Below are 25,253 nucleotides of genomic sequence, written 5' to 3'. Positions count from 1 at the left end.
TACTCTCCCAAGCGCTTAGTACAGTGCTCTGCACACAATAAGTGCTCAAATACAATTGATTGACTGAATACTGGCCACTACTATGTACATTAACTGAACCATGCCATGTCTCTTCTTCAAACACCACAAGGGGCCAGTCAAATTTTTTGATTACATTAATGTGATGAGAATTTTAAGGCTCATAAACAAGTAAAACATACTCACCCTCACACTCCGGGTCTGCACAGGTCCCCGAAGTTTGCCCTTCATGTACAGGTTGGGTTAACAAAGGGAAAAGGAGAGGCTGCTGAGTTTGGAAATACCAGACCACTCTGTCCTGGGACAATTGTCCTTAACCTCTTCTTGCACACAGCATCACACTGCACCCACTCATCCTTCACCCTGTCATAGCACTGGCCTTGCCGGTGAGTGTTTCAAATTACATTACCCTGAAAATTTGACTACGTTCCCTTAATTTATTTTTATTTGCCAGCAGCGACACATTACTCATGGCCCCATTACGTCTGTAACCTATTAATACGGGACTTATATTAAGCTCTGCGTAAGGATGCAGGACGGCGTAGCAGCGAGTGCTTTCTAATCGATAAAAAAAGTCACCCAAAAAGGATAGCTACTTTGCTCCACTGATTTCTACCCTTCGTGGGATGTACGCAAGAGAACTTAAAAAGATCAGGCTAAAAAGTTGTTTCCAGTCTATTTTGTATTATCAGTACAATGCCATCGGCATGTGTATTTAATTGGAAGGGGCCCGCTGAAATTAAATACCAATGTCTAACATTATTGACGCCAGTGGTATTTACAGAAAATCAAGTGTAAAAAAGCACACATAAAACAAGCAATAAGCAACCTTAGACATCCTATTTAATTTCCTACTGCAGCATTCCACTGATTGGTCAATGCAATGCATTCATTGCATTTTTATTCGGTAAACCTAAATTGCTAATATAGCCAAGTTGAAAAAAAATTTAAAAACCCAAAACAATCCACCATGGCTTAACAGACCAAATTGAAAAAAAAAACCCATTACTTTCAACTACTATAAAATATAAAAAAGAGGATGTGGGGAAGAGAGTTAAGTAATAAATATGGGCACTAACTTGAGTGTTTTTAAGAGAATGACACTTATGTCAGAAGGGTAAGCCTCTGCTTCTCCTGTTTTCCATAGCCATAAGCATTCACTATAATTTTCTAGGTTATGCTAAACTCTCAATATCCTAACCACCACAAAAATGTGATGGGTGGTAGAGTGAGGTGGGTGGTGAGGAGGGAAGGGGGTCGGAGAAGCAAGGTCTCAACAACTCGGGCCACCTGCTAAAAATTAAACCATTTCCTTAATCAATTTTTATACATTTGGCTCTTTATAAATTCAAAGAAATTTAACATATATAGAAAGCCTATGGAAGACATCAAAGCATCCCCGATTCACAATTCTCCCATCTCTGCTGATTATTTCTTTAGTCCGCCAGAAGGCCTCACCTTTTGACACCTCAGAGGAAAAGGCTGCCCATAAATAACATTATTGGGAGCAAATGAACTGAAACGGTCACATTGGCAATTGCTCAATGTTCCACCTCAAATTGGTTCATCAACATTTTGCACATTATTTTCAAACTCTGGAGTTTCCTTCACATAATCTGCAGAGATTACATAGCCCTACACTTTAAAAAAATAAAAGATTAGGCTGCCCCCAAATTGCAGTCTCCCCAGGAATAGCTAAACAAAAACCATTTCCTTGCCTATTTCCACACACTTGCACAAGTACTCTTAACCTCTGACCTCCATCGGGGAAAAAAACCAACAACAAAAGAACAAAAAACAAATTGGGCTCCATCAAACTGCAAGTAGTTGGGAAATAATCTTCTCTTCACCCCCACTCAATACTAGAGCCCCGCTAGTATTCAAAGACAGGGGTTATAAAACAGAAAGCCCAGACAGTATTTCCAGTACACATAACTCATCGTTTCGATTAGTACAAGTCAGAGAAGACAAAAACAGACACTGCTCAATCACCTGAGTTAGGAAACGAGAGCCTGAACCTCCCTGGTTCCTGCCAAGAGACTAGAGCTACATGTGCAGCAGATGAGACAGACATGCCTGCAGAGAATATAAAGGCCTACGTGTCTCTGCCTCTCTTTCCTTGGGATTTAAGTCACGTCTTTATTTTAATATAATTTTATTTAAATTAAAATCCGTGCCCCAAGGACAATTTTCCAAGGGAAACTATGGCTGCTCTGAAAATCTAGTGGCTGAGACCTATTCACAAGAGTGCCACGGTTTAGATGGAGGAAATGAGTGAACCACCTCCTCCATCACCTGCCCCACCCCTAATCCTGTTAAGCAATTTCATATGTGAATTTTGATTCCTCACCTGGATGGCCATCTAAAGCAAAATCTGCATGATTTGGCCTTCAGATCCCAAGCTACTCTCAACTTTTTTTACTTGAAGTGGCTCTGAGGCAGGCACAGATCAAAGAGCATTCAAGGGGAACATTGCAGTTTTAAAAGTACATATTGCCCTGTACCATTGTAGATCATGGCCATAGGAGTTTTATCATTAAACCAATTTGTTCTTCTGACCTAACACGAAAAACACATTATCATCTAAGAGGGAGACAGGTGTAATCTTGCTATTTTCTCCCTCCTCCTCAGATTGTGAACTCCATGTGGGACCTGATTATCTTGTATCTATCCCAGTGCTTAGTACAGTGCTTGGCACATAGTAAGCACTTAACCAATACCACTACTTAAGGAAGACCAAAAAATAGAAAGAGGGAAAATATCAATCTAGAAAAAAGATCATGTGACTGGGGGGTGGAGGGATGGAAGAGAGAGGGGTTTTAGGAAAAGGGGAAAGTAGAGAAAGGAGAGAAAAGATGTGGAAGGAGAGGGTGGTCCAAATATTGTAGAAGTGTAAATAATTTTGATGTTAACATGAGTTTCAGTACTTACTGTGCCTGGTTCTCTGTCTGTTCCCGTGGTTACCAAGAAATGCACAGACATGCCCGTTCAGACACAGAGGCAAGAACAGAAATAAAAAAAAAGGGGGGAAAATTAGAACACAAGCCCCGAACAGTTTTAAAAATGGCTTTTATTTATATGTCATTGCACATTCCTAATACAGTGATTTCCTGAAAATTACAGTATTTTGTAAACAAGATTTACAGTTTTTAGCCATATACAAAGCCTATTTTTTAAATTGTATCACAGAATAAATTACTTTTCTTCAAAAAAAATGAGTCAAGTGCAATTTTGCCTAATAGTTAATGCATACTAGAATTTAAGCCTATGAAACTAAGTAGTGACAGATGCAATTATCTAACCTTTCATTTGAACACATTCACTTTCAAATTTAACTTCTTATTTCGCCCCATTTAACAACATTACTTTCTTTGAAAATTACCCAATTAAGCAGTTAACAGTTTTCCACAATATGGTGCAGGCCACTGGTGTTACACTAAGCATTTGCCAAAATGTCAAAAAAAAAAAAACAACCAAAAAACCTGCTACAAAACATTTACCCCTGAAACACAGTTCAGCTGGAGAATCCTAAGAATCCCCTATTTCAAACACTGAAAACTTCCAAGCTGAACTGGGTATCAAATGTTTTGTGGCAGCTTTTTTTCTTCCTTTCCTCATTTTCATTCTATAGAAACTTGAGATTTCTTTAGAGATGCGCACCATTTGCAGCAATCTATGAATATTCATTGGACAAAGAATGTCCTAATCAGGCTTGCCACGCCTCTCACCTCTGTGGTGTTCTGTGTCATGGTGTTTCTTGTCATCTTTGATTGCCAGGTGAGGCTGCCCACTCAAAGCACTGGAGAGCGCAAGGAGGCCAGCGCTGCTTCCAAGGGGTGGGATTCCAGGGGGTTGGAGTCCTGAAGGATGGGGTGTAAGAGGCACTGGAGGTCCATGGCCATGGGAGAGGTGCTGGGCCTGCAATTGCTGCTGCTGTAAGTGGTAGTAGGGTGTGAGGAAAAGAGTGGATATGTAAAATGGCGGGGTGGGGTTCACCAGGGGAAACAGAATAGATGGTCACATGTGAGAAAGAAAAAGATGGGGGGGGGGGGGAGAGAGAAAGTCAGAGAGAGAGATACAAAGGGAAAGAGGAAAAATAAACATGTGGTTAGCATTTCAGGGTCAAAAATGGTGACACCCACCCCATTTCCCCCACCTATCTATTTCTCACTTCCTGCCCTATCATCCCAAATCCACAGAGCTACTTTATTATTTTAATTATGGAGGTCTCAAAAAAAATCGCTGTAACCATCACTGCAGTCCTAATATAGCCATCGAAAATTAGGCTCCCTCCCATAAAAATTCCCTTCCCTCCACACCAGGCTTGGTCCTTCTCCCCTCCCAAGCCCTCTATGCCTTACCGCCCAGCTCCCTGTCCCTGCCTAGTGTCTCCCAGCCACCCAGTTTCCATGCCTCTCCCTGCCCAGCCTCTGCCCACCCAGGTTCCCAACCTGACCCCGGATTGGCTTCTAGCTCTCTGGGAGTCGTGAGAGCTACTACCTACACCAGTAGCATGACAGAACCACTGATTATAAACCCTGATTGAATGGGGGGGGGGGGCGACTGTAAAACCTGCATCTTTCACTTTTGTATGTCTGTGGGGGGGTTTTTTGTTTGTTTTTGGTCGGGTACTAATTTAGGCTGCTGATTGATGCTGCTCTAGAAACATGCTGCTCTGAACTGTAAGCAAGCCTGGTTAGGGTAGTCTAGATGTGGCCAGGATAACAACCAATTGATGGTATTTATTGAGCACTTACTATGGGTAGTGCACTGAACCAAGTGCTCCGGAGAATACAATGCAGTAGAGTTGGCAGACACGATTCCTACCCTCAGGGAGCAAGTTTTCTGTGTCAATTTCCACTTATATTGCCTGAACTTTTTAACTATCTTTCCTTCACATAACCATCGTTTCACCAACCAAGCCACTCAATTAGTAGAGTAGGGCCAATGGTTTGGTTCAATTTACCAGGAGTCATAATTGTGTCTCCCTGACCAGTCCCAGGTCTGTCTATCCAGGTCAAAACAGGCTAGTGTTTCACACTCTCATATGCAGAGCTGTTTATTATTTAATTGCTTACTTTCTGTTTTCCTCATTTGTACTTAAGCTCTTACTCGTTCACCTCCTGCCAATTTCCCCCATTAGACAGTAAGCACCTCAAGGGCAAGGGTTATGTCTTTAACTTCAGTTATGTTTCCCCCATGCCTAATACAGGTGCTCCATCCATGATGGGGACTCATTCAATACCCTTTAATGATGATGACTTCTCAAAGTCTCAGTGATTCAGTTTACCTCATGAAGGAAGTCCTTTCCTGAATTCCTGCATCCCTAAATATTCCCACCCCGGCCTCAAATTACCTTAACATGGTATACTTTTAAAATAGGAATTAATTTAAGAAAAAGATCTGTAGTTGAATAGATTGAGAGGGAGCATGGTTTAGTGGAAAGCACATGGGCCTGGGAGTCAGAAAGACCTGGGTTCTAATTCCAGCTCCATCACTTCATTCATTCATTCAATCGTATTTATTGAGCACTTACTGTGTGCAGAGCACTGTACTAAGCGCTTGGGAAGTACAAGTTGGCAATTGTCACTTGTCTGCTGTACGACTTTGAGCAAGGCAATTCACTTATCTGTGGGGATTAAGACTGTGAGCCCCATGTGACTGAGCCCCCTCCTTCCTCTCCCCCTCATCCCCCTCCCCATCCCCCCCTTTACCTCCTTCCCCTCCCCACAGCACCTGTATATATGTATATATGTTTGTGTGTATTTATTACTCTATTTTATTTGTACATATTTATTCTATTTATTTTATTTTGTTAATATGTTTTGTTTTGTTCTCTGTCTCCCCCTTCTAGACTGTGAACCTGCTGTTGGGTAGGGACCGTCTCTATATGTTGCCAACTTGTACTTCCCAAGCGCTTAGTACAGTGCTCTGCATGACTGTGTCCAACCTGATGATCTTATATCTACCCCAGTGCTTAGTACACTGCCTGGCACATAGTAAGTGCTCAACAAATATCATAAAAAATAGATTTGGGGTGCAAGACTATTTCACCCCATCTAAAAATCAATCTCAGTGAACCTCTGGATCAACTTTGGCATACCCATCTTTGACTGCCTGGTATGCAATATCCAAACTAAAGGAATATTAGGGGAGGGGATTAGAGAAGAAACCATTAATAGAATTTCTAGGAAAGCATTCATAAACTAGAGGTTTACTATATTAGTTCATAGGAACAATTATCTTTATGCATGTAATCACCTTCCTGTCGCATCAAAGACACTAATGCCTGCTCTGTCACCTTTTAAAAGCTCAGCAACAGCAAGACATAAAACTGGAGAAGTTGGCAGCAGCATCGCGGTCCACTAGGCACGCTCATTAGCACTTAATTAAAAACTAGACACCTGCCATAAGAAATGTGCTCAGAGAAGGATGAGTAACAGGTCTGTCCTACCACCAATTACTATCATTACTTGGAGATCAAGAGCTGTGTCCGGTTTCTGGGGAAAAAAAATGCAGTGATGCATACACAAGCAACTACACTGGGGTAATTAACCACAGCTCTGATTTACACTCTCCGTGCCCCCCTCCCCACCATGCTCCTCCCCCCTTCCCCCCACCCCCAACACACAAAAAAGGGAAAGAGAAACTTAATTCAACGGGAGCAGTAGACCAAATCCGATGGTGACCCTTCTGAAGAAGTTAAGATTTTAGTCATTAATACAAACAGAGTCAGGGTGGTATTCCGCTACCAACCCCTTAGCACCTCCAGTTTTTAAAAGGCAAAACAGAAATATGTAGCACGTCCACACAGGCACCATTTTTCGGCTACATTGCTGAGGGTGAAAGGGCTTCCCAACTGGAAAATCGGTTTACAGGGTTAAGCCGACAACGACCAACAGTGATAGCCATGAAACTCACCCAAACTCCCCCTACTAAGTCACCCAATCCCTTCCTCCTAAATCACACCCTAGCTGGGCTAAAACTTCAGGGACCTGGGTGGCTATTAGCCTATGCCTCAGAATCCCCCCTCTGAAAAAGAAAAGAACCACCCTTAGCCCTTCCCAGGCAACAATGATGAAAATTATGGTCACTCTTTTTAATACCTTAAATTTTTTTCTAGAGAGACCAGAAATGGATCCAGTTTTAAGACCAAGAACTTGCTAAAATGAAATGTACATGAAGCAGAGACCCAAACAAAACATCAACAAAAAAGACACCCCCCCCCACCCCCAACCCCGGGTCTTCTCTGAGTCAATCAACCAACCAATGGAATTTATCAAGCGTTTACTGTGTGCAGAGCACTGGACTAAGTGCTTTGGAGAGTACAATTTAAGAGTTGGTAGACATGTTCCCTGCCCACAAGGAGCTTACAGATTAGAGAAGCAGTGTGGCTTAGTGGATAGAGCCCAAACCTGGGCGTCAGAAGGACCTAGGTTCTAATTCGGGCTTGTCCACTTGTCCGCTGTGTGTCCTTGGGCAAGTCACTTAACTTCTCTTTGCTTCAGATACCTCTTCTGTAAAATGGAGATTAAAAATGTGAATCCAATGTGGAACAGCGACTGTGTCCAACCCGATTTGCTTGTAACCAACCCCAGCGTTTAGCAGAGTGCCTGGCGCATAGGAAGCGTTTAAAAAATACCACAATCATCATTGAAGGAATAATCTGTGGTATTTGTTAAGTGCTTACTATGTGCCAAGCACAAATATACCTTCTCAAGAATGCATTAATTCATTCAATCGTATTTATTGAGTGCTCACTGTGTGCAGAGCACTGTACTAAGAATGCTATGGGACAATTTTTGAAAGCACTTGCTTCATGAAAACTCAAGGGAGTGAATGTTTGCTGAATAAATAAAGGCTCTGAAACCACTGGTCCTGTAGGAGTCCTTTACTTGTTGGGTAGCAAACTGTTGGCTCAGTTCAACTGTTGCTGATCTAGAGCTGATGATGCTTTTGCATATTTTATTTGGAGGTGGGCCAAGAGGTATAAAACCCAGACCCGCAGAACACCTAACACTAGAGAAGAGAGATCAGCTTGTTCCATTCTCTAACCCTTTTTCTCCATGTTCCTTCATTTGGTTACTAATGCACTTAACTGTTTCCCTATGGGTAAATCCTTTGTAATTGATTTACCCAACAATGTTTGCTACTTATATCTACTCTCACACCATTACTTTCCATCAACTTATGTTTGCTTTTCTCCTCCCATTAGCAGGTAAGTTCCTTGAGAGCAGGGATGGAACTTTTTTGCTTCTTCTATATATACACCCAAGCACTTAGTTCTCTGCTCACAGTTGGTGCTCACTAAATACTATTGATGTTGATTTAGTTCCTGACATTAAGAAACCCTGGTACTGGCATCTTTATCTGTGACACTTGACAAAACAGAAAATACACTGCAAAGCTATCAGAGTGTGCATTTGGGACCAAACAATTTTTATTGGTAGACCTGTTGTTTTGCAACTAAGGCTATCAATCTGGAACAAAGCTGTGAGTCTGTTGTCCATTACCAATTTATATTTCCCATTTTTTTATGCCCACTGAGTTGCCAAATTGTTTTATCAAGTCTCTTTCAGATTTCACTATACCTTTTTCCTCACTGGAGCTCCCTCTTAAAACTCAACAATAATAATAATAATGGCATTTGTTAAGCGCTTACTATGTGCAGAGCACTGTTCTAAGCACTGGGCACTGTTCTAAGCGCTGGCCTGTTTCCTCTCACCAACTTCTGCACAGAAACTTACAAATAACCCCTCAATCAACAGTATTTATTGAGTGTTGTCTTTCACCAAAGCACTGTACTAACTGCTTAGGAGAGTATGGTAGACTCTGTAGATGAGGTCCCTGCCCTCGGAGAGCTTACAGTCCACTGTGTGCAGAGCACTATACTAAGCGCTTGTGAGAGTATAATAAACCTGGTAGACATGATCCCTGACTGTAGGGAAGGGATTCTGGAGATACTGATTGGGGGGGGGGGGGGGGGGGTTTGTTTGTTTTAATGGTCTCTGTTAAATGCTTACTACATGCCAGGTACTATTCTAAGTACTGAGGTAGATACAAGATATAATCATATTGGGCAGAGTCCATGTCCCACATGGGGCCCACAGTCTTAACGTCCATTTTACAGATGAAGAAACTGAGGCACAGAGAAGTGAAGTGACTTGCCCAAGGTCACACAGCAGACAAGTGGTGGAGCCGACATTAGAACCTAGGTCCTTCTCACTCCCAGGCCTGTGCTGTATCCCCTAGGCCACACTGCAAATAATTCAAATTGGTTGGAGAAATACAAGGAAAACCCGAGCTAGCATTACCTAGAACCCACCCAGGAATGGTGCCCTATACAAACCCTCCTAAAATCACATCTCCTCCAAGAGGCCTTCCCTGACTAAGCTCTCATTTCCCCTACCCACCCTCCCATCTGTGCACCCCTTAAGCACTTTGATACTCTCCCCAGCCCCACAGCACTTATGTCCATATCCTTATACTCTCCTTTTTCCCCCCCCTCTGTAATTTATTATAATGTCTGTCTTCCCCAGTAGATGGAAAGCTCCTCGTGGGCAGGGATCAGGCCTACCAACCCCATTTTACTGTACTTTCCCAATCGCTTAGAACAGTGCTCTCCAAACAGTACGTGTTCAATAAATACCACTGATGGGCTGATTGAGGTGAAATCTGAACATTAACTTATAAACATGAGACAAAAGTGAAACCAGCATCAGGTGTTGTGAACAAACATAACAGCACACCAAAGGACAGTCTTTGTGTGTGCAAGTCGGTCAGAGCAATGGGTCGTGTACTGACCTTCTCAACCACACACTCAAACCTCGGTCTGTGGCATCACCTTCAAATAGGGAGGAAAACTCTACAGAACATTACATATACTGTCAACTCCGTAGTGGACAGGGAACGTGTGTTTTGATTCTATTGTACTTTCTCAAGCACCTAGAACTGTGCTCTGCAGTTAGAAGGCACTTGATGCTATTATTAGTAAATAATTGTAGATTATGTGCAATGTGGGCTAGTTATATAAAAACACAAACTGGTGTTTCCATTCACAACTTTAAAATGCTACTTCTCAACATTTCTGCATTTTATAATCCTGGACAGCCACAGGTCGGCTCTGCAACCTTGGGCGAGTCACAACTACTCTGTGCCGGTAAAACGGGGATTAAAATCCTCCTCCCTCCGACTTTAAACTGTGAGCCCCATGTGGGACAGGGACTGTGTCTAACCTGATTATCTTGTATCTACCCCACCACTTGGTACAGTGTCTGGCACAGAGTAAATGCTTACCAAATACCATAAAAGAGGGGTGCACATGGGGTACAACGGCATACAGTGCTTTATTACTGTGTGTCTGCGTAACTTTAAAGACCGTAAGTTTGAAATTCAGATTTTTCTCAAGTTCTTATTTAGATAGCTTTGGATTTCCAGGCAGGGCCAACATCACATGGCTCTTCCAATCAACCCAGGGCCATTATCGGGAGACAGAAAGAACCCATTTGTTTTAGACCTCATAGGAAACCATGAAATCAATGTGGAAAGTTGAGACACGGATGCCATCAATCCTAAAGCAGAAAAGGTATACTGCCTCCATTTTGAACACCGAAAAGCACAACTGAAGCCAGGTAACTCATTCTTCAGATCCTCTGCCTCCCCCCAATTTTTTTTTCTCCACCCTGAACACGGAAGCTCTCACACCACCTCGGAACACTTTTCTAGAAGTTGACGACCGACTCTAGCCCTGTCTGCTAAGACCAATGCTTTCTTCCCTGACCTGTGATGAGATTTAATCCATACATGTTTAGTATGCTAAACCCACGGCCCTTCACCTTTCTGAGGAGTGGCGACTGGTTTAGATCATTCATTTTATTTGCCTATTCTAGAATATCCCTTTTTCAGAAGTGGTTTGTGCAATTTCGGCTTTCAGGAGCGATATGGTATCAGAAAAGCAGCATGGTAGACTGGCTAGAATGCTGGGTTGCAGGTCAAGAAACTGACTAGACTGTAGACTAGTCTCTAGGCTGTAAACTCGTTGGGGGCAGGGAATGTGTCTGTTTATTGTTGTGTTGTACTCTCCCAAGCATTTAGTACAGTGTCCTGCACACAGTAAGCATTCAATAAAGACAACTGAATAAGGCCTCATTTCCCCTATTCCCTCTTCCTTCTGTGTCACTTACTCACTTGGATCTGTACCCTTTAAGTACTTGATATTCACCCCACCTCCAGCCCCAGAGCATTTATGTACATAGCGGGAATTTATTTTAATGTCTGTCCCCCACTCTAGGCTGTAAATTCCCTTTGGGCAGGGAACATGTCTACCAACTCTGTTGTATTGTACTCTCCCAAGCACTTAGTCCAGTGCTCTGCACACAATAAGTGCTCAATAAATACCACCAATTGTGGCTTAGTATCTAGCACCAATTCTGTCTCATGCCACTATGGACCCATCGCTAATTCCCTGGGCCATGTTTCCTCTAATCATAAAACATAGTTGCACTGGGCCCTGATCCTGAAATGATGGGAGGGTTGGGATTTTTTTTAAATCTCTAGAAGCTCCTTGCACTATAAGGTAAGCACTGTATACAGAGAGGGTTGTTGTCATCACCTGACATCTCTCCTTTCTTTTCTCATGACTTGGCTCCTTTAAAAAGAAAAAAAAAAAATCCCTCAATTGTTTCTCTGAATTTCTTTTTGCTTAGCTTGATTCCTCATTCATTTGATGTGTAGGAGAGAGTGAACAATTACAATCCAAAGGGAGATGGTCCCAGGGACATAGAGGAAGCAGAAGCAGGAGGGATAATGACTTTCTTCCCCCTCCTTTCTTCACCCCCACCTCCACCCCCACGCAGTGCAAGGATATGGTGCATAACCTTGTTGCTGCTTTTATCCTTGAGGATGAATGGCACCTTTAGGGGTGTATGCCCGGCGGTGGGGGCGAACTTGGTGTGGCTGCTCAGGCTTGGTCCTCTCCCCTCCGTAACAACATAGGTGAAAGGTACATTGTAGGGGAGTGGGCAGAGTGAGAACATAGCTACTTCCTTTGCTGGTGATTCCCCATCTGTAACAGGCACATGTCTGTCTCCAACAAGATTGGGGGGGGGGGGGGGGGACACTGCTCTTCCTTCTGTGGCTTCTGGGATATAACTATGCCTCAGGAGCCTAGTATTCGAGGGTTGGGAACTCCAGTCTTATTGTGAAACCTAGGAAGACACCAGTGTGTTCCAAGAGGAGAGTACCCACCATGCAGATGGGCCCCTCCCCAAGTTGAGGAACAGGAAGAAACTACTCCCTGACCATTCTCCAGCAACACCTTTTAAAAATTAATAGAATGAACAGAATAGACAGGAAACAGGGGTGGGGAGGGGCACACACCTCTCTCAGTGCCAGATCCCCAGATTGTTGGGATGCCAGGTAGGAAAGGAACCAGCCCTTAACATTTCTATCTCATGGAAGACCTCGGATAAAATCGTTTCTCCCAACCCAGGCTGGGCTCTAACCACAACGCTGACGCTTGCTTGCTGTGTGACCTTGGGTAAGATGCTTAACATCTCCGTACCTCAGTTTCCACCTCTACAAAATGGGGGTGAAATATCTGTTCTCCTTCCTCCTTAATGACGATGATAATATTTGGTAAATACTTACTACGTTCCAAGCACTGAGCTCAGTGCTGGGGTAGACATAAGACAATCAGGTCAGACACAGTTCCTGTCCCACGTGGGGCTGGAGGGAGAACCGGTATTGAATCCCTATTTTACAGATGAGGAAACTGAGGCAGAGAAGCTGTGACCTGCCCAAAGTCACACAGCAAGCAGGTGGTGGAGCAGAGCCGAGAACCCTTAGACTATGAGCAGGAACTGTATCCAAACTGACTTTCTTGTATCTGCCCTAGCACTTAGTACAGTGCTTAGCACATAGTAGCCACTTAAATATCACAATCACTATTATCATCATCATCCCTGTCATTATCTGGGCTGTTCTAGGCCCTCCACTGCCCTTTCTCTGGCCCATCCGCTTTTATTGGCTCAGTCAGTCAGTAGTACATATTGAATGATCTCTATTTGGCATCTCCCAGACGTTCCCCCGGCCATGACCAGCACCATTTCAATGTCCAGGTATCCATGTTGGAAAGGCTAGCTACTCTTTAGAATAGACATGAATCTACCAGGGATAGTAGGGGGAAGACTTGGTTTTGGCAGCAAAGAACTCTGAACAGGACTAATCTGTGCTCATGAAGGTATCAAGCAATTTTCCATTTATTATTATTAATAATAATAATGGTATTTGTTAAGTGCTTACTATACGCCAAGCACTGTTCTAAGCACTGGGTAAATCAAGGTATTCAGGTTGTCCCACGTGGGGCACACAGTCTTAATCCCCATTTTACAGGTAACTGAGGCCCAGAGAAGTTAAGTGGCTTGCCCAAGGTCTCACAGCAGAGAAGCGGCAGAGCTGGGATTAGAACCCATGACCTCTGACTCCCAAGCCCGTGCTGTTTCCACTAAGCCACACTGCTTCTCATTTCCATCCTCCCAGATCAAAAGTACTGTAATTCCAAGGAGCCCCCAATTTAAGACTTCCCACACCACACCCAAGGCACTGCTGGGGCTCAATGGCAGACTCATGCCTCCCATGGTACAAGGTCCACTGATTTTTCATCACAAATCCATATTTCATTTGGAAAATACTGTACATAAGGGCATTCATGTGGCTAGATCAAGACCCACTTGCTGATGCTCCAGAGGTGCCCAGTAGTACCTGGCACAATAATGCCCTTGTACTTCAAAGCTACAGAAAAGAATTCCACTTGTCTGTGTGACCTTGGACAAGTCAATTCACTTCTCTGTGCTTCAGTTACCTCATCTGTAAAATGGTAACCGGATTACCTTGTATCTACCCCAGCGCCTAGAACGGTGCCTGGCACATAGTGAGCACTTAATACTAATTAAAAAGAAAAGCAGGGGGGTGATAGAGTTTTTCCAACTTGTATTTCTTGGGAAAAGAGACTCTTTCCTAACAAGCAACAATGCCCACAGCCCTACAGTTTTGGCCTAGCTACTGGCAAACCACCACAGCATGACATGTTGGGGCTCTGGGATACCGATAACCACTCGCCAGCTTTTTAGGTCTTGCCTCGTTCCACTGGCCTAAATGTGCATCTTTCAGCACTGCCTCTGCTGTATTGTACTGTCTTTATCAGCATGTTCTCAGAATGCTCCTCTGCTCTCATTGTTACCGTCTTCTGAGAAGGCATTTTGGTACATGTAATTTTGAGACCAGGAACTCACTAAGGAAGTTTTGTTTTTTCTTTATCTCCCTGCTTCAGATGCTGAGCATTAGCATGTCACACCAGCACACTGGTCAATCCCTCTCCCTGACAACAAAAAACCCCTGCAGCACTGAATAACTTGACTCTTTGAAAGACTATGGAAGAGCTGGGGCAAGCCCCAGCATATACCCCATAGAAAAGCTTTCTCTCCACAAGGAGTTTAACAGTACAGTTCTATCAAGTTCCTTAAATGAGCCAAGATTCCACAAAAAGAAGTGTGTGGCAAAAGCCTTTTGCCCTTCCTCTTTGGGGCCAAAACAACTAATTGCTTTCCTGCTAAAATGTATATTTCTATGCAGGGTGTAGCACTAAAATGAACCAGAGAGCTCAAGTGCTGCTCCAGTGTCTTTTGCTTCTTTCCTTGCACTTATGGATGTTATTTTTTCTAGGCAGAATTTCTGTTCCATCAAGAAACCCACAGCACCTGGCTTTTTTTTTTTATAGGGCTTTCCAAGGATTAACTACATACTCATAAGAATAAACCCTCAAGAGGTTAACCTTATCCTCTTAAACTTCACACACTACAATCCCGGAGATAGCTGGCAGCCCCAGCCAAAGGAGAAAAATAATCCCGCATCTTGCTAATCCTTTAGCCAATCACCTCATGCAACAGTAGAGAGCCCTTTAGGAGGCATACAACTCAATCTGTCTCCAGAGTAGTCAGCCCAAAAGATGCATTTCACAGAATGCATCTGTGAAATTTATCCAAAACCTGAAAAAACTAAAAAAACACCTTGAGGAAACTCAAATCGCTCTTAACCTGTCCCAACTTCATTACGAGGAACAAGCCTTTATAATGATGCGGCCCGCCTTTGGAGCATCAACAATGAACCCTCTTCATGCTCCGGCACAATCACAGGCACCTTCATAGAGATATTAGCATGGGCCTACAGGTTGAAAGGCCTAAAAAAAACTAGTTGGTGCATAAAAAAAAACCCAAAACATAATCATCTTATTTCAAGCAAAGAGGCACAAAACTCCTCACCCTCGGCTTCAAGGCTCTCCATCACCTTGCCCCCTCCTACCTCACCTCCCTTCTCTCCTTCTACAGCCCAGCCTGCACCCTCCGCTCCTGTCGCTAATCTCTTCACCGTGCCTCGTTCTCGACCTGTCCCGCCATCGACCCCCGGCCCACGTCATCCCCCTGGCCTGGAATGCCCTCCCTCCGCACATCCGCCAAGCTAGCTCTCTTCCTCCCTTCAAGGCCCTACTGAGAGCTCACCTCCTCCAGGAGGCCTTCCCAGACTGAGCCCCCTCCTTCCTCTCCCCCTCCTCTCCTTCTCTATCCCCCCAGACTTACCTCCTTCCCCTCCCCACAGCACCTGTATATATGTATGTACGTATTTATTACTCTATTTTATTTGTACATATTTATTCTATTTATTTTATTTTGTTAATGTTTTGTTTTGTTCTCTGACTCCCCCTTCTAGACTGTGAGCCTACTGTTGGGTAGGGACCATCTCTATATGTTGCCAACTTGTACTTCCCAAGCACTTAGTACAGTGCTCTGCACACAGTAAGCGCTCAATAAATACGATTGAATGAATCCTGTCCTTCCTGAGGTTTCTTAGACTCCCTGCCATTTGCAGACCATCATTAGCGCAGAAATTGGGGGGAAGAAGGTGTGTTTTCCAATTTGCAATCCTAGTTTGCTTAGTGAAATCTGTGGAGAACCGCTGGGTCACCTGCCTACTGCTTTATCATCTCTCCCTCAACCACACACGCATACAGAGCACATGTACACCCATTCCATCCAATCCTGCCGTGACAATCCACTTACACGCCAGCAGCTAAGTGCCCCACCTGCCCCTCCATGTGAGGAGTGCCGAATCCAGTGGAGTTCGGTAACACCTATGCATCTAAACTTTGCTTCAAATAGTTTTAAAAGTTTTCTATTTCTCCACCCCATCTCCTCCTGAGCCACCTTGAACTTTTTTAAGTTTGTGCTAAAACCAATGCTGCATACTCTGTACCTCATTCTTGCCTGTCCTGCGGTCGACCCCCGACCCACGTCCTTCCCCTGGCCTGGAATGCCCTCCCTCTGCCCATCCGCCAAGCTAACACTCTTCCTCCCTTCGAGGCCCTACTGAGAGCTCACCTCCTCCAGGAGGCCTTCCCAGACTGAGCCCCCTCCTTCCTCTCCCCCTCATCGCCCTCTCCATCCCCCCGTCTTACCTCCTTCCCTTCCCCACAGCACCTGTATATATGTATATGTTTGTACATATTTATTACTCTATTTATTTATTTTGCTTGTACATATCTATTCTATTTATTTTATTTTGTTAATATGTTTGGTTTTCTTCTGTCTCCCCCTTCTAGACTGTGAGCCCACTGTTGGGTAGGGACTGTCTCTATATGTTGCCAACTTGTACTTCCCAAGCGCTTAGTACAGTGCTCTGCACACAGTAAGCACTCAATAAATACGATTGATTGATTGATATTTGTACAGATTTATTACTCTATTTATTTTACTTGTACATATTTAATATTCTATTTTGTTAATGATTTGCATATAGCTTTAATTCTATTTGTTCTATTTCGACACCTGTCTACATGTTTTGTTTTGTTGTCTGTCTCCCCCTTCTAGACTGTGAGCCCGGGACCGTCTCTATATGTTGCCGACTTCTACTTCCCAAGCGCTTAGTACAGTGCTCTGCACACAGTAAGCGCTCAATAAATACGATTGAATGAATATGGAGAATCTGCTCAACTGCCGGGAACTTGAAAAAAAGGTCATTCAGAAACAACTATTTAATGGCTGGAAAAGTCCAGCATTTGGTTGGACTAGTCTTACAGGAAGGCATCTCCGAGAAAAGAAGTTGGCCCCACCTCAAGCTGACAGATACTGCCTGTATTCACTCCCCACAACCCAGCTTGTTCCTCTTAAGCTTCTGGGGTCTGTAAGTCACCCCAAGCAAAAAGACCTTAGGAGCTCACTAGGTACTTTGTTTTATGAAATAACCCTTTTCCTGTTATCTTTGAGAATGGAGCCTATTTAATGACAAATAGCTTTTAAAATGCAAACAGCATCAGGTAAACAAGCAATCACTCCTCAGCCCCTTCACTGTTGTTATTTTGGACTGGGGGACTCAGCCCCCAGTCCCCAAACAAAAGTTGCTCTCTTTTGAGTTCTCCCAGTAGATGATCTTTGTATTTTGACCTGCCTTTGACCAGGCTTCGACTTCTAGCCTAGCTACTGCAAAGACTAAGGCCACGGGCCACCAGCCATGCCTAGGAGATGGAAGTCGGCAAGAGACAGCCGAACCATCAGGAAAAAGCCAAAGCACTCCACACCCCACTCGGATTTATTTGGAGGCCCGGCTCTCTGAGCTGAAGAAAATCTTTCAACTTTTCCAAGTTTGAGGCAGAGAAATATCTTTAGCTCTGTAGAGTGACTGAGCGGATTGAGGTGGTTTCGGCTCATCTGCATTTTAAAGAGGCCTCTTTCATGATCTTTCACACTGGTAATAGATGTCTAAACCGTTAAATTACTATTTCTTTTCTTAGCCTGAAAGACGCTGCAGTTTAAGAGCATGGCCCCGCCTATTGTTCTGTACACTAAGTCGGGTCCCCGAACAATACTGACAGCTGCTATCAAACTTTCAGTGCAGCTGCTGCTTGTAGTAACAGACAGTCTCCCGATGCTGCCTCCCCTCTGGGGAGACAGGTTGACACACTGCATGTTCAATGAAGGGGTGCACAGGTCCACTGAATTGTCAACCCAATTTTATGCTACTCCGATTTTCCAGGATGCACACAATCCCTTTCAAGGAAAATCAAGCATATGTCAGAGCATGAAATGTATTGTGCGGCATAGGATAATTATGGATCATGCCAAACTATAAAAGATCGCCCTGACAAATACACAGACCTAAAAATATCAATTACAAACTTAACAGATCCACGTACAGTGAAGACCGGCAGTTAGCACAAGTCTGTGCTCTCCCTAATGCACGAATCTTAGCACCCGCACTGAGCTTCGAGCCAAGTTAAATTGATGTAATGATCCTTATTATGAAAAAGAGAAGGGTTTCTTTCTTCCAAAAACTAAATGTGTCATCCTCCAAAGTGAACGTGTCCTGGGCTCGTTTTTGACTTTTCATGAAAAGAGTTCATAAAAAACGAAGCAGGACATTCTTACCTCCAAAGGAGTTTCTGGGCTAGAATCGATTTAACTGAAGTAAAAATGGGGGATGTTGTTGAATATTTGTTTTCCTATTTTGCCAAGCTCTCAATGCTAAATAATCAGCTGCTTTCAAAGAAGGAATCAGGGCAGACATGCATATATAAGGAAAGGTGTGCCCTCAAGGTTATTTGGGAGAATTTAGACTCTATAGCAATCCAATTATGTTCCTTTAAGTTCAGCCTGCTTTTTGTGAGGGGCTTTGCATATATTTTCTTTTTATTCTAAATAGGGTTTCTCATCCTCAAGCTCTTCAGGAAGAAAGTTCATTTTCAAACTACAAGTACAATCCACTACTAGTCGTTGGCTAATCAAACATCTTTCATGTAAGAGTACCATGTGAATATTTGATTTGATCTGCGGACTAGAGCAATTCATTACCAAGAAAGGGGGACCAAAGACAAATGCAGATGTAATTGTATTTTCTGTTGAATGTGATTAGAGAGCCAACAGTCAAAAATTGATACCAAGGTATGTGTGCATGGAGGTGGGGGGGGTGGCGGGGGCTGAGGGGAAAGCAAGGATGGATTTGTGGAAAGAGAAGGGGAGGGAGATTGTTTATGCAAAGCTAAGCTGTCAAGTGTAATAAAGCAGCTTGAATAAAATTTAAGCTGAAAATCCACTGAAGCTCCTGATTTCGGGGAGGAAAAAGCTATTAAAAGGAAATGAAGGTCACCCTCCTAGTTTATTTCACCTAATTGACTGCCAATAGCTTACCACAGGCAAACCGACTGCAGATCTGCAATTGAGAAACTGATGAAAGGAGAGTTTTCAAGCTGAGGCTCATTCTTTTAATCCTCCCTCGCTCTTATGCTTTTTCTCCATCTCCAGTTGGGATGTAATTTTAAGCACAGATGGATTAACTGGTTCCATTGTCTGTAAACGTCATTGGACTATGGCACTGTTAATCCGTACAGCAGCATGTCTAATTATCATTACAAAGTGTCTGAGGGAACTATAAAGACCAGCAGGGCATCTTCTCACAAGCAATTAACATAAATTGATAAATGAGTAATTTGAATCTGCTCAAGGCTCTCACATATGAATAAAATCAGAAAGAACAGCTCCTTGTTGCGGCTCCTTCTTTCACTTAGTCTGGATGGGCCGAAAACATGAGAGAAACTCTAGACTTTGTGGAGGGGAAGTGAACTCATGCAGAGGAAAGAGTGCATGGTTCACCAGGTTCATTAATGTAAAGCAAATGACTTGTGATTGACAGTCGGTCACAAGCAAGGAGTGTGAACTGATCTCAGCATATTTAAAAGCAAAAACTTAGTGAAAGGCTATTAGAACACTATGTCAGACAATTAACACTTCTCCCAAAGCAATAGAAATTTCTTTTCATTGACAGACCATTTTGAAATTCATGAAAGAGGCACAAGGAGGAAAAAAAAAATGAGGCAGAAGAGTGAATAGTTACACAGGTTGCAAGTACCTTGAAAAGCACAAGGCAAAGGCAGAGATAACGAAATGAACTGGAACAATAGCAAGCTGGGGTCTAAACTCATGATCTCACGTTGTAGGGAGAGGGGAAAGTGAACCATCAAAAGTCCACCCATTTGGAAGTGTTTGATACTGATCAACTAATGCAGTATAAAAAGGTTTGTCCCAGCAAGTGCACACAAGGAACCAGTTAAAATCCCATTAGAGCTAGCTTTCCCCACCCCCAGCCACCTCCCCTCCCCAACTGTCTTGAACCTCGGCATATCTCCCGGAACATCAAATTTCAAACAATCACATTCTTAACTTAAACTACCAAAGCAAGAAGAAATGAAAGCTGGTTATACACACTGTAGGAGGTAGACCTGGAAGGCCACGTACCCCGATGATGGCATTCAGCTCAGCCATGGTCACTTGCTTGGCACGTTCAACGGCTTGGGCCACTTGTTGCTGGTGCTTTCAAGGACACAAAAAGAGATGAGGAGCTATTAAACTTACAAGTCAAGCAAGAGTTCTCCCTGGACCTTCCGAAACCTCTCCCATCTAAGGACATACCTAAGGGTCAGATGCATTCCACGGAATGCAATGAGAAGCAGTGTGGCTTAGTGGAAAGAACCTGGGCCCTGGGAATTAGAGGGCCTGGGTTCCAGTCCTGGTTCTGCCATCTGCCCCTGTGTGACCTTGGGCAAGTCACTTCATTTCTCTGGGTCTCAGTTACCTCATCTGTGAAAATGGGGATTAAATCCTCCTCCCTCTGATTTAAGACTGTGAGCCCTTTGTGGGACAGGGACTCTGACCAACCTGATCATCTTGTACCTACCCCGATGTTTAAAGCAGGGATTGACACACAGTAAGCACTTAATAAATACCATTAAAAAAAAAAGTGAAGGAGGTGAAGTCTCTTTTGGATGCACTAAATCCAGGCCCAGAGTGTCCCAGACTACAATGCTTTTGGAGGCAATTGAAAGCCACCTAAGACTTGCGACCCACTAGGCAAGGAAGGATGAACCAAAGAACATACCATTTCCCTTTAAATTATATATTATAAATTACTTATTTATTCATATTAATTTCTGTCTCCCCCTCTAGACTGTAAGCTCATTCTGGGCAGGGAAAGTGTCTGCTAATTCTGTTGGATTGGACTCCCTCAAGTGCTCGATAGCTCAATAAGCGCTCAACAAGCATTTAAGTGCTTACTTTGTGCCAGGCACCATACTAAGCATTGGAGTACGTACAAGTTCATTGGGTGGACACGGTCCCTGTCCCACAGAGGGCTCACAGTCTTAATCCCCATTTTACAGATGAGTTAATGGAGGCACAGAGAAGTTAAGTGACTTGCCCAAGGTCACATAGCAGACAAGTGGCAAAACTGGGATTAGAACCCAGGTCCTTCTGACTCCCAGGCCTATGCTCTATCCACTCGGACATACTACTTCTCAATAACAGTGGTGTTTGTTAAGTACTTACTATGTGCCAGGCACTGCACTAAGTGCTAGGGTAGATAGAAGATACTCAGGTCCCTTATGAGGCTCACAGTCTCAGTAGGAGGGAGCACAGGTATTGAATTCCCATTTTTCTGATGAGGAAATGGAAGCACAGAGAATTTAAGTGACTTGCCCAAAGTCACACAGCAGGCAAGTGGTGGAGCAGGCAAGTGGCAGAGATGGAATTAGAACCCAGGCCCTCTGACTCCCAGGACTGTGCTCTTTCCAATAGGCCATACTGCTTCATGTTTGGAATATTAACGTCATCTTGGTAAGTTAAAACTGTGTAAAGTTATTAGGTAGCTGGAGGAGTACACTGTCATTCTTCAGAAGGAAGAGGGAGGTGCCCCGAGTGAAGAGGGCCTCACTGGATAAAGGGTTGGAAAGCACACGATGTTGAAAGGACACTAAGGTCCATTCAACCATCTGGTGAGCAAATATGAAAACTGGCACCCAGGACCTTGGCCACTGTCTCCTACCAGAAGGGATTGATATTAAAGCTAATGACAGGCCACGCATCTCGCAAGAGAAGCAGGAATAGTCAGCAAAGGTTCACTAGATTTCAGGTGCAAAGCTGGCCACACCTGATGCTTAATCTAAAGGACAGTGTGGTCTTCAGAAAAAATTCCATCATCGCATATTTCACTTCTGGAAAGGCATCTTCCAAGCCTGTTAGCCCATTTTAGCCAAAATTCTAGACATATATGGCTTCCCATAGACTGTGAGGCCAAGGTCTGCTTAAATTGTATCTTCCTCAGTGCTTGGCATCCACCTTGGCACATAGTAAGTGCTATGCAAATACCGCAATCATTACCATCATTCCTAGGGCTCCATGCTTAATATCCTGAATCACACCTGTCAGCTCTGAGTCCTACCTCAGGGACAGTGAGGAATTATCTCCTTACCTACCCCTGTAAAATATAACTCAATGGAGCCATTTTTTTTTTCCTTTAAAGGCCAAACTTTCCATATAAGTAGAATTGTAGAAGGATTGAGTGATTGGTAGCTGTCAAGCTAGTATTGCTTCTCAAAGAAAACAAAAGCCTTATCTTGATAGTCATTTTGCAGTTTTCTTCTGAAAAGAATTAATTTGAGGTTGAGCTATTGTCACCAGTTCTGCAGTTTGCCCTCAGATCTGTTAGACCGAATAGCAGGGGGTTTACACACTTCAGCTGTAACAGATGTTCCTCACACTTGTGCGTGGTGATAAAATTAACATCTTAAAACTAGCTAATTTGCAAACAGAGGAGCAACATAATTGCACTTTAACAGCTGAACAGTTTTACTTACTTCCTGAGACAGAAACGGGATGACTTGTGCACAAATTGTATTCAACCTCTTGGCAATTTCAGTCTGTAAAAACAAAACATTTACATGGTGAGGCTAAAAAATGATTTGGATACCTTACTGTCAGTTAAAACAGACCCTCTTACTCCAGCTTTTCCTCTGGTGGGATGAAACTATATTTCAAATACCATTTGTCATACTTTTTTTAATATTACACTCTACCAAAGAGACTGGGAGGTGCCAAATAGCAATCCCATTGAATAGGCGGAGCCTAAAAATTCCTCATCAGTGGTATTTACTGAGGGCCTAAAGCACTGTACTTGGTGCTGGGAGAACCTTCTAAACACCTGATATTTACCCTGCCCTTAATCCCACAGCCCTTCTGTACAGGTTTGTAATTTATCTGAACCTTTGTCTCCCTCTCTAAACTGTAAACTCCTTGTGGGCAGGGAATGTATCTACCAATTCTCTTGCATTGCACCCTCCCAAGAACTTAGTATAGTGCTCTGCTCATAGTCAGCCCTCAATAAATACCAGCCCTCAATAAATACCATCACTGCTTGGTTGATTGGCAGGAATTCACAAAGAAATCAAGGTCCTTGCCCAAGGAGTTTATAATACGAAGAGGAAGATAGGATAATTTTCAGAAGCAATCAATCAATCGTATTTATTGAGCACTTACTATGTGCAGAGCACTGTACTAAGCGCTTGGGAAGTACAAATTGGCAACACATAGAGACAGTCCCTACCCAACAGTGGGCTCACAGTCTAAAAGGGGGAGACAGAGACCAGAACCAAACATACCAACAAAATAAAATAGGATAGAAATGTACAAGTAAAATAAATAAATAAATAAATAAATAGAGTAATAAATATGTACAACCATATATACATATATACAGGTGCTGTGGGGAAGGGAAGGAGGTAAGACGGGGGGATGGAGAGGGGGACGAGGGGGAGAGGAAGGAAGGGGCTCAGTCTGGGAAGGCCTCCTGGAGGAGGTGAGCTCTCAGCAGGGCCTTGAAGGGAGGAAGAGAGCTAGCTTGGCGAAGGGGCAGAGGGAGGGCATTCCAGGCCCGGGGGATGACGTGGGCCGGGGGTCGACGGCGGGACAGGCAAGAACGAGGCACAGTGAGGAGATTAGCGGTGGAGGAGCGGAGGGTGCGGGCTGGGCTGTAGAAGGAGAGAAGGGAGGTGAGGTAGGAGGGGGCGAGGTGATGGAGAGCCTTGAAGCCCAGGGTGAGGAGTTTCTGCCTGATGTGCAGATTGATTGGTAGCCACTGGAGATTTTTGAGGAGGGGAGTAATATGCCCAGAGCGTTTCTGGACAAAGATAATCCAGGCAGCAGCATGAAGTATGGATTGAAGTGGAGAGAGACACGAGGATGGGAGATCAGAGAGAAGGCTGGTGCAGTAGTCCAGACGGGATAAGATGAGAGCTTGAATGAGCAGGGTAGCAGTTTGGATGGAGAGGAAAGGGCGGATCTTGGCAATGTTGCGGAGCTGAGACCGGCAGGTTTTGGTGACGGCTTGGATGTGAGGGGTGAATGAGAGAGCGGAGTCGAGGATGACACCAAGGTTGCGGGCTTGTGAGACGGGAAGGATGGTAGTGCCGTCAACAGAGATGGGAAAGTCAGGGAGAGGACAAGGTTTGGGAGGGAAGACAAGGAGCTCAGTCTTCGACATGTTGAGCTTTAGGTGGCGGGCGGACATCCAGATGGAGATGTCCTGAAGGCAGGAGGAGATGCGAGCCTGGAGGGAGGGGGAGAGAGCAGGGGCAGAGATGTAGATCTGGGTGTCATCAGCGTAGAGATGATAGTTGAAGCCGTGGGAGCGAATGAGGTCACCAAGGGAGTGAGTGTAGATTGAGAACAGAAGGGGACCAAGAACTGAACCTTGGGGAACCCCCACAGTAAGGGGATGGGAGGGGGAGGAGGAGCCTGCAAAAGAGACTGAGAAAGAACGACCGGAGAGATAAGAGGAGAACCAGGAGAGGACGGAGTCTGTGAAGCCAAGGTCAGATAGCGTGTTGAGGAGAAGGGGGTGGTCCACAGTGTCAAAGGCAGCTGAGAGGTCGAGGAGGATTAGGACAGAATATGAGCCGTTGGATATGGCAAGCAGGAGGTCATTGGTGACCTTTGAGAGGGCAGTTTCCGTGGAATGAAGGGGACGGAAGCCAGACTGGAGGGGGTCGAGGAGAGAGTTGTCGTTGAGGAATTCTAGGCAGCGCGTGTAGACAACTCGTTCAAGGAGTTTGGAAAGGAATGGTAGGAGGGATATGGGACGATAACTAGAAGGTGAGGTGGGGTCAAGAGAGGGTTTTTTTAGGATGGGAGAGACATGGGCATGTTTGAAGGCAGAGGGGAAGGAACCAGTGGAGAGTGAGCGGTTGAAGATGGAAGTTAAGGAGGGGAGAAGGGATGGAGCGAGAGATTTCATAAGATGAGAGGGAATGGGGTCAGAAGCACAGGTGGCCGGAGTAGCACTTGAGAGGAGGGAGGAGAATTCCT

The 25,253-nt window shown here is 44.1% G+C and overlaps 1 protein-coding gene across 4 annotated transcripts in view; it reads right to left on the bottom strand.

Moving 5' to 3' along the window:
- The window catches only part of TLE1 (TLE family member 1, transcriptional corepressor), a 100,373-nt gene that overhangs the window by 41,056 nt on the left and 34,064 nt on the right, over nucleotides 1–25,253 (bottom strand). The window contains exons 5-9 of one of the 4 annotated variants that reach the window (XM_038769397.1): nucleotides 22,748–22,810; nucleotides 20,325–20,429; nucleotides 3,747–3,951; nucleotides 2,950–2,966; nucleotides 205–243 (exon numbers count right to left, since the gene is read on the bottom strand). In XM_038769397.1, coding sequence (XP_038625325.1) covers nucleotides 205–243; nucleotides 2,950–2,966; nucleotides 3,747–3,951; nucleotides 20,325–20,429; nucleotides 22,748–22,810 — 429 coding nt within the window. The remainder of the gene's footprint in view (nucleotides 1–204; nucleotides 244–2,949; nucleotides 2,967–3,746; nucleotides 3,952–20,324; nucleotides 20,430–22,747; nucleotides 22,811–25,253) is intronic. The other 3 variants (XM_038769398.1, XM_038769400.1, XM_038769401.1) reach the window with 3 other exon arrangements.

The sequence above is a fragment of the Tachyglossus aculeatus genome, chromosome X4 (genome assembly GCF_015852505.1).
Source record: "Tachyglossus aculeatus isolate mTacAcu1 chromosome X4, mTacAcu1.pri, whole genome shotgun sequence".
Classification (NCBI taxonomy): domain Eukaryota; kingdom Metazoa; phylum Chordata; class Mammalia; order Monotremata; family Tachyglossidae; genus Tachyglossus; species Tachyglossus aculeatus.
The sequence above is the reverse complement of the archived record's forward strand: the minus strand, read 5'-3'. Positions and strand labels throughout refer to the sequence as shown.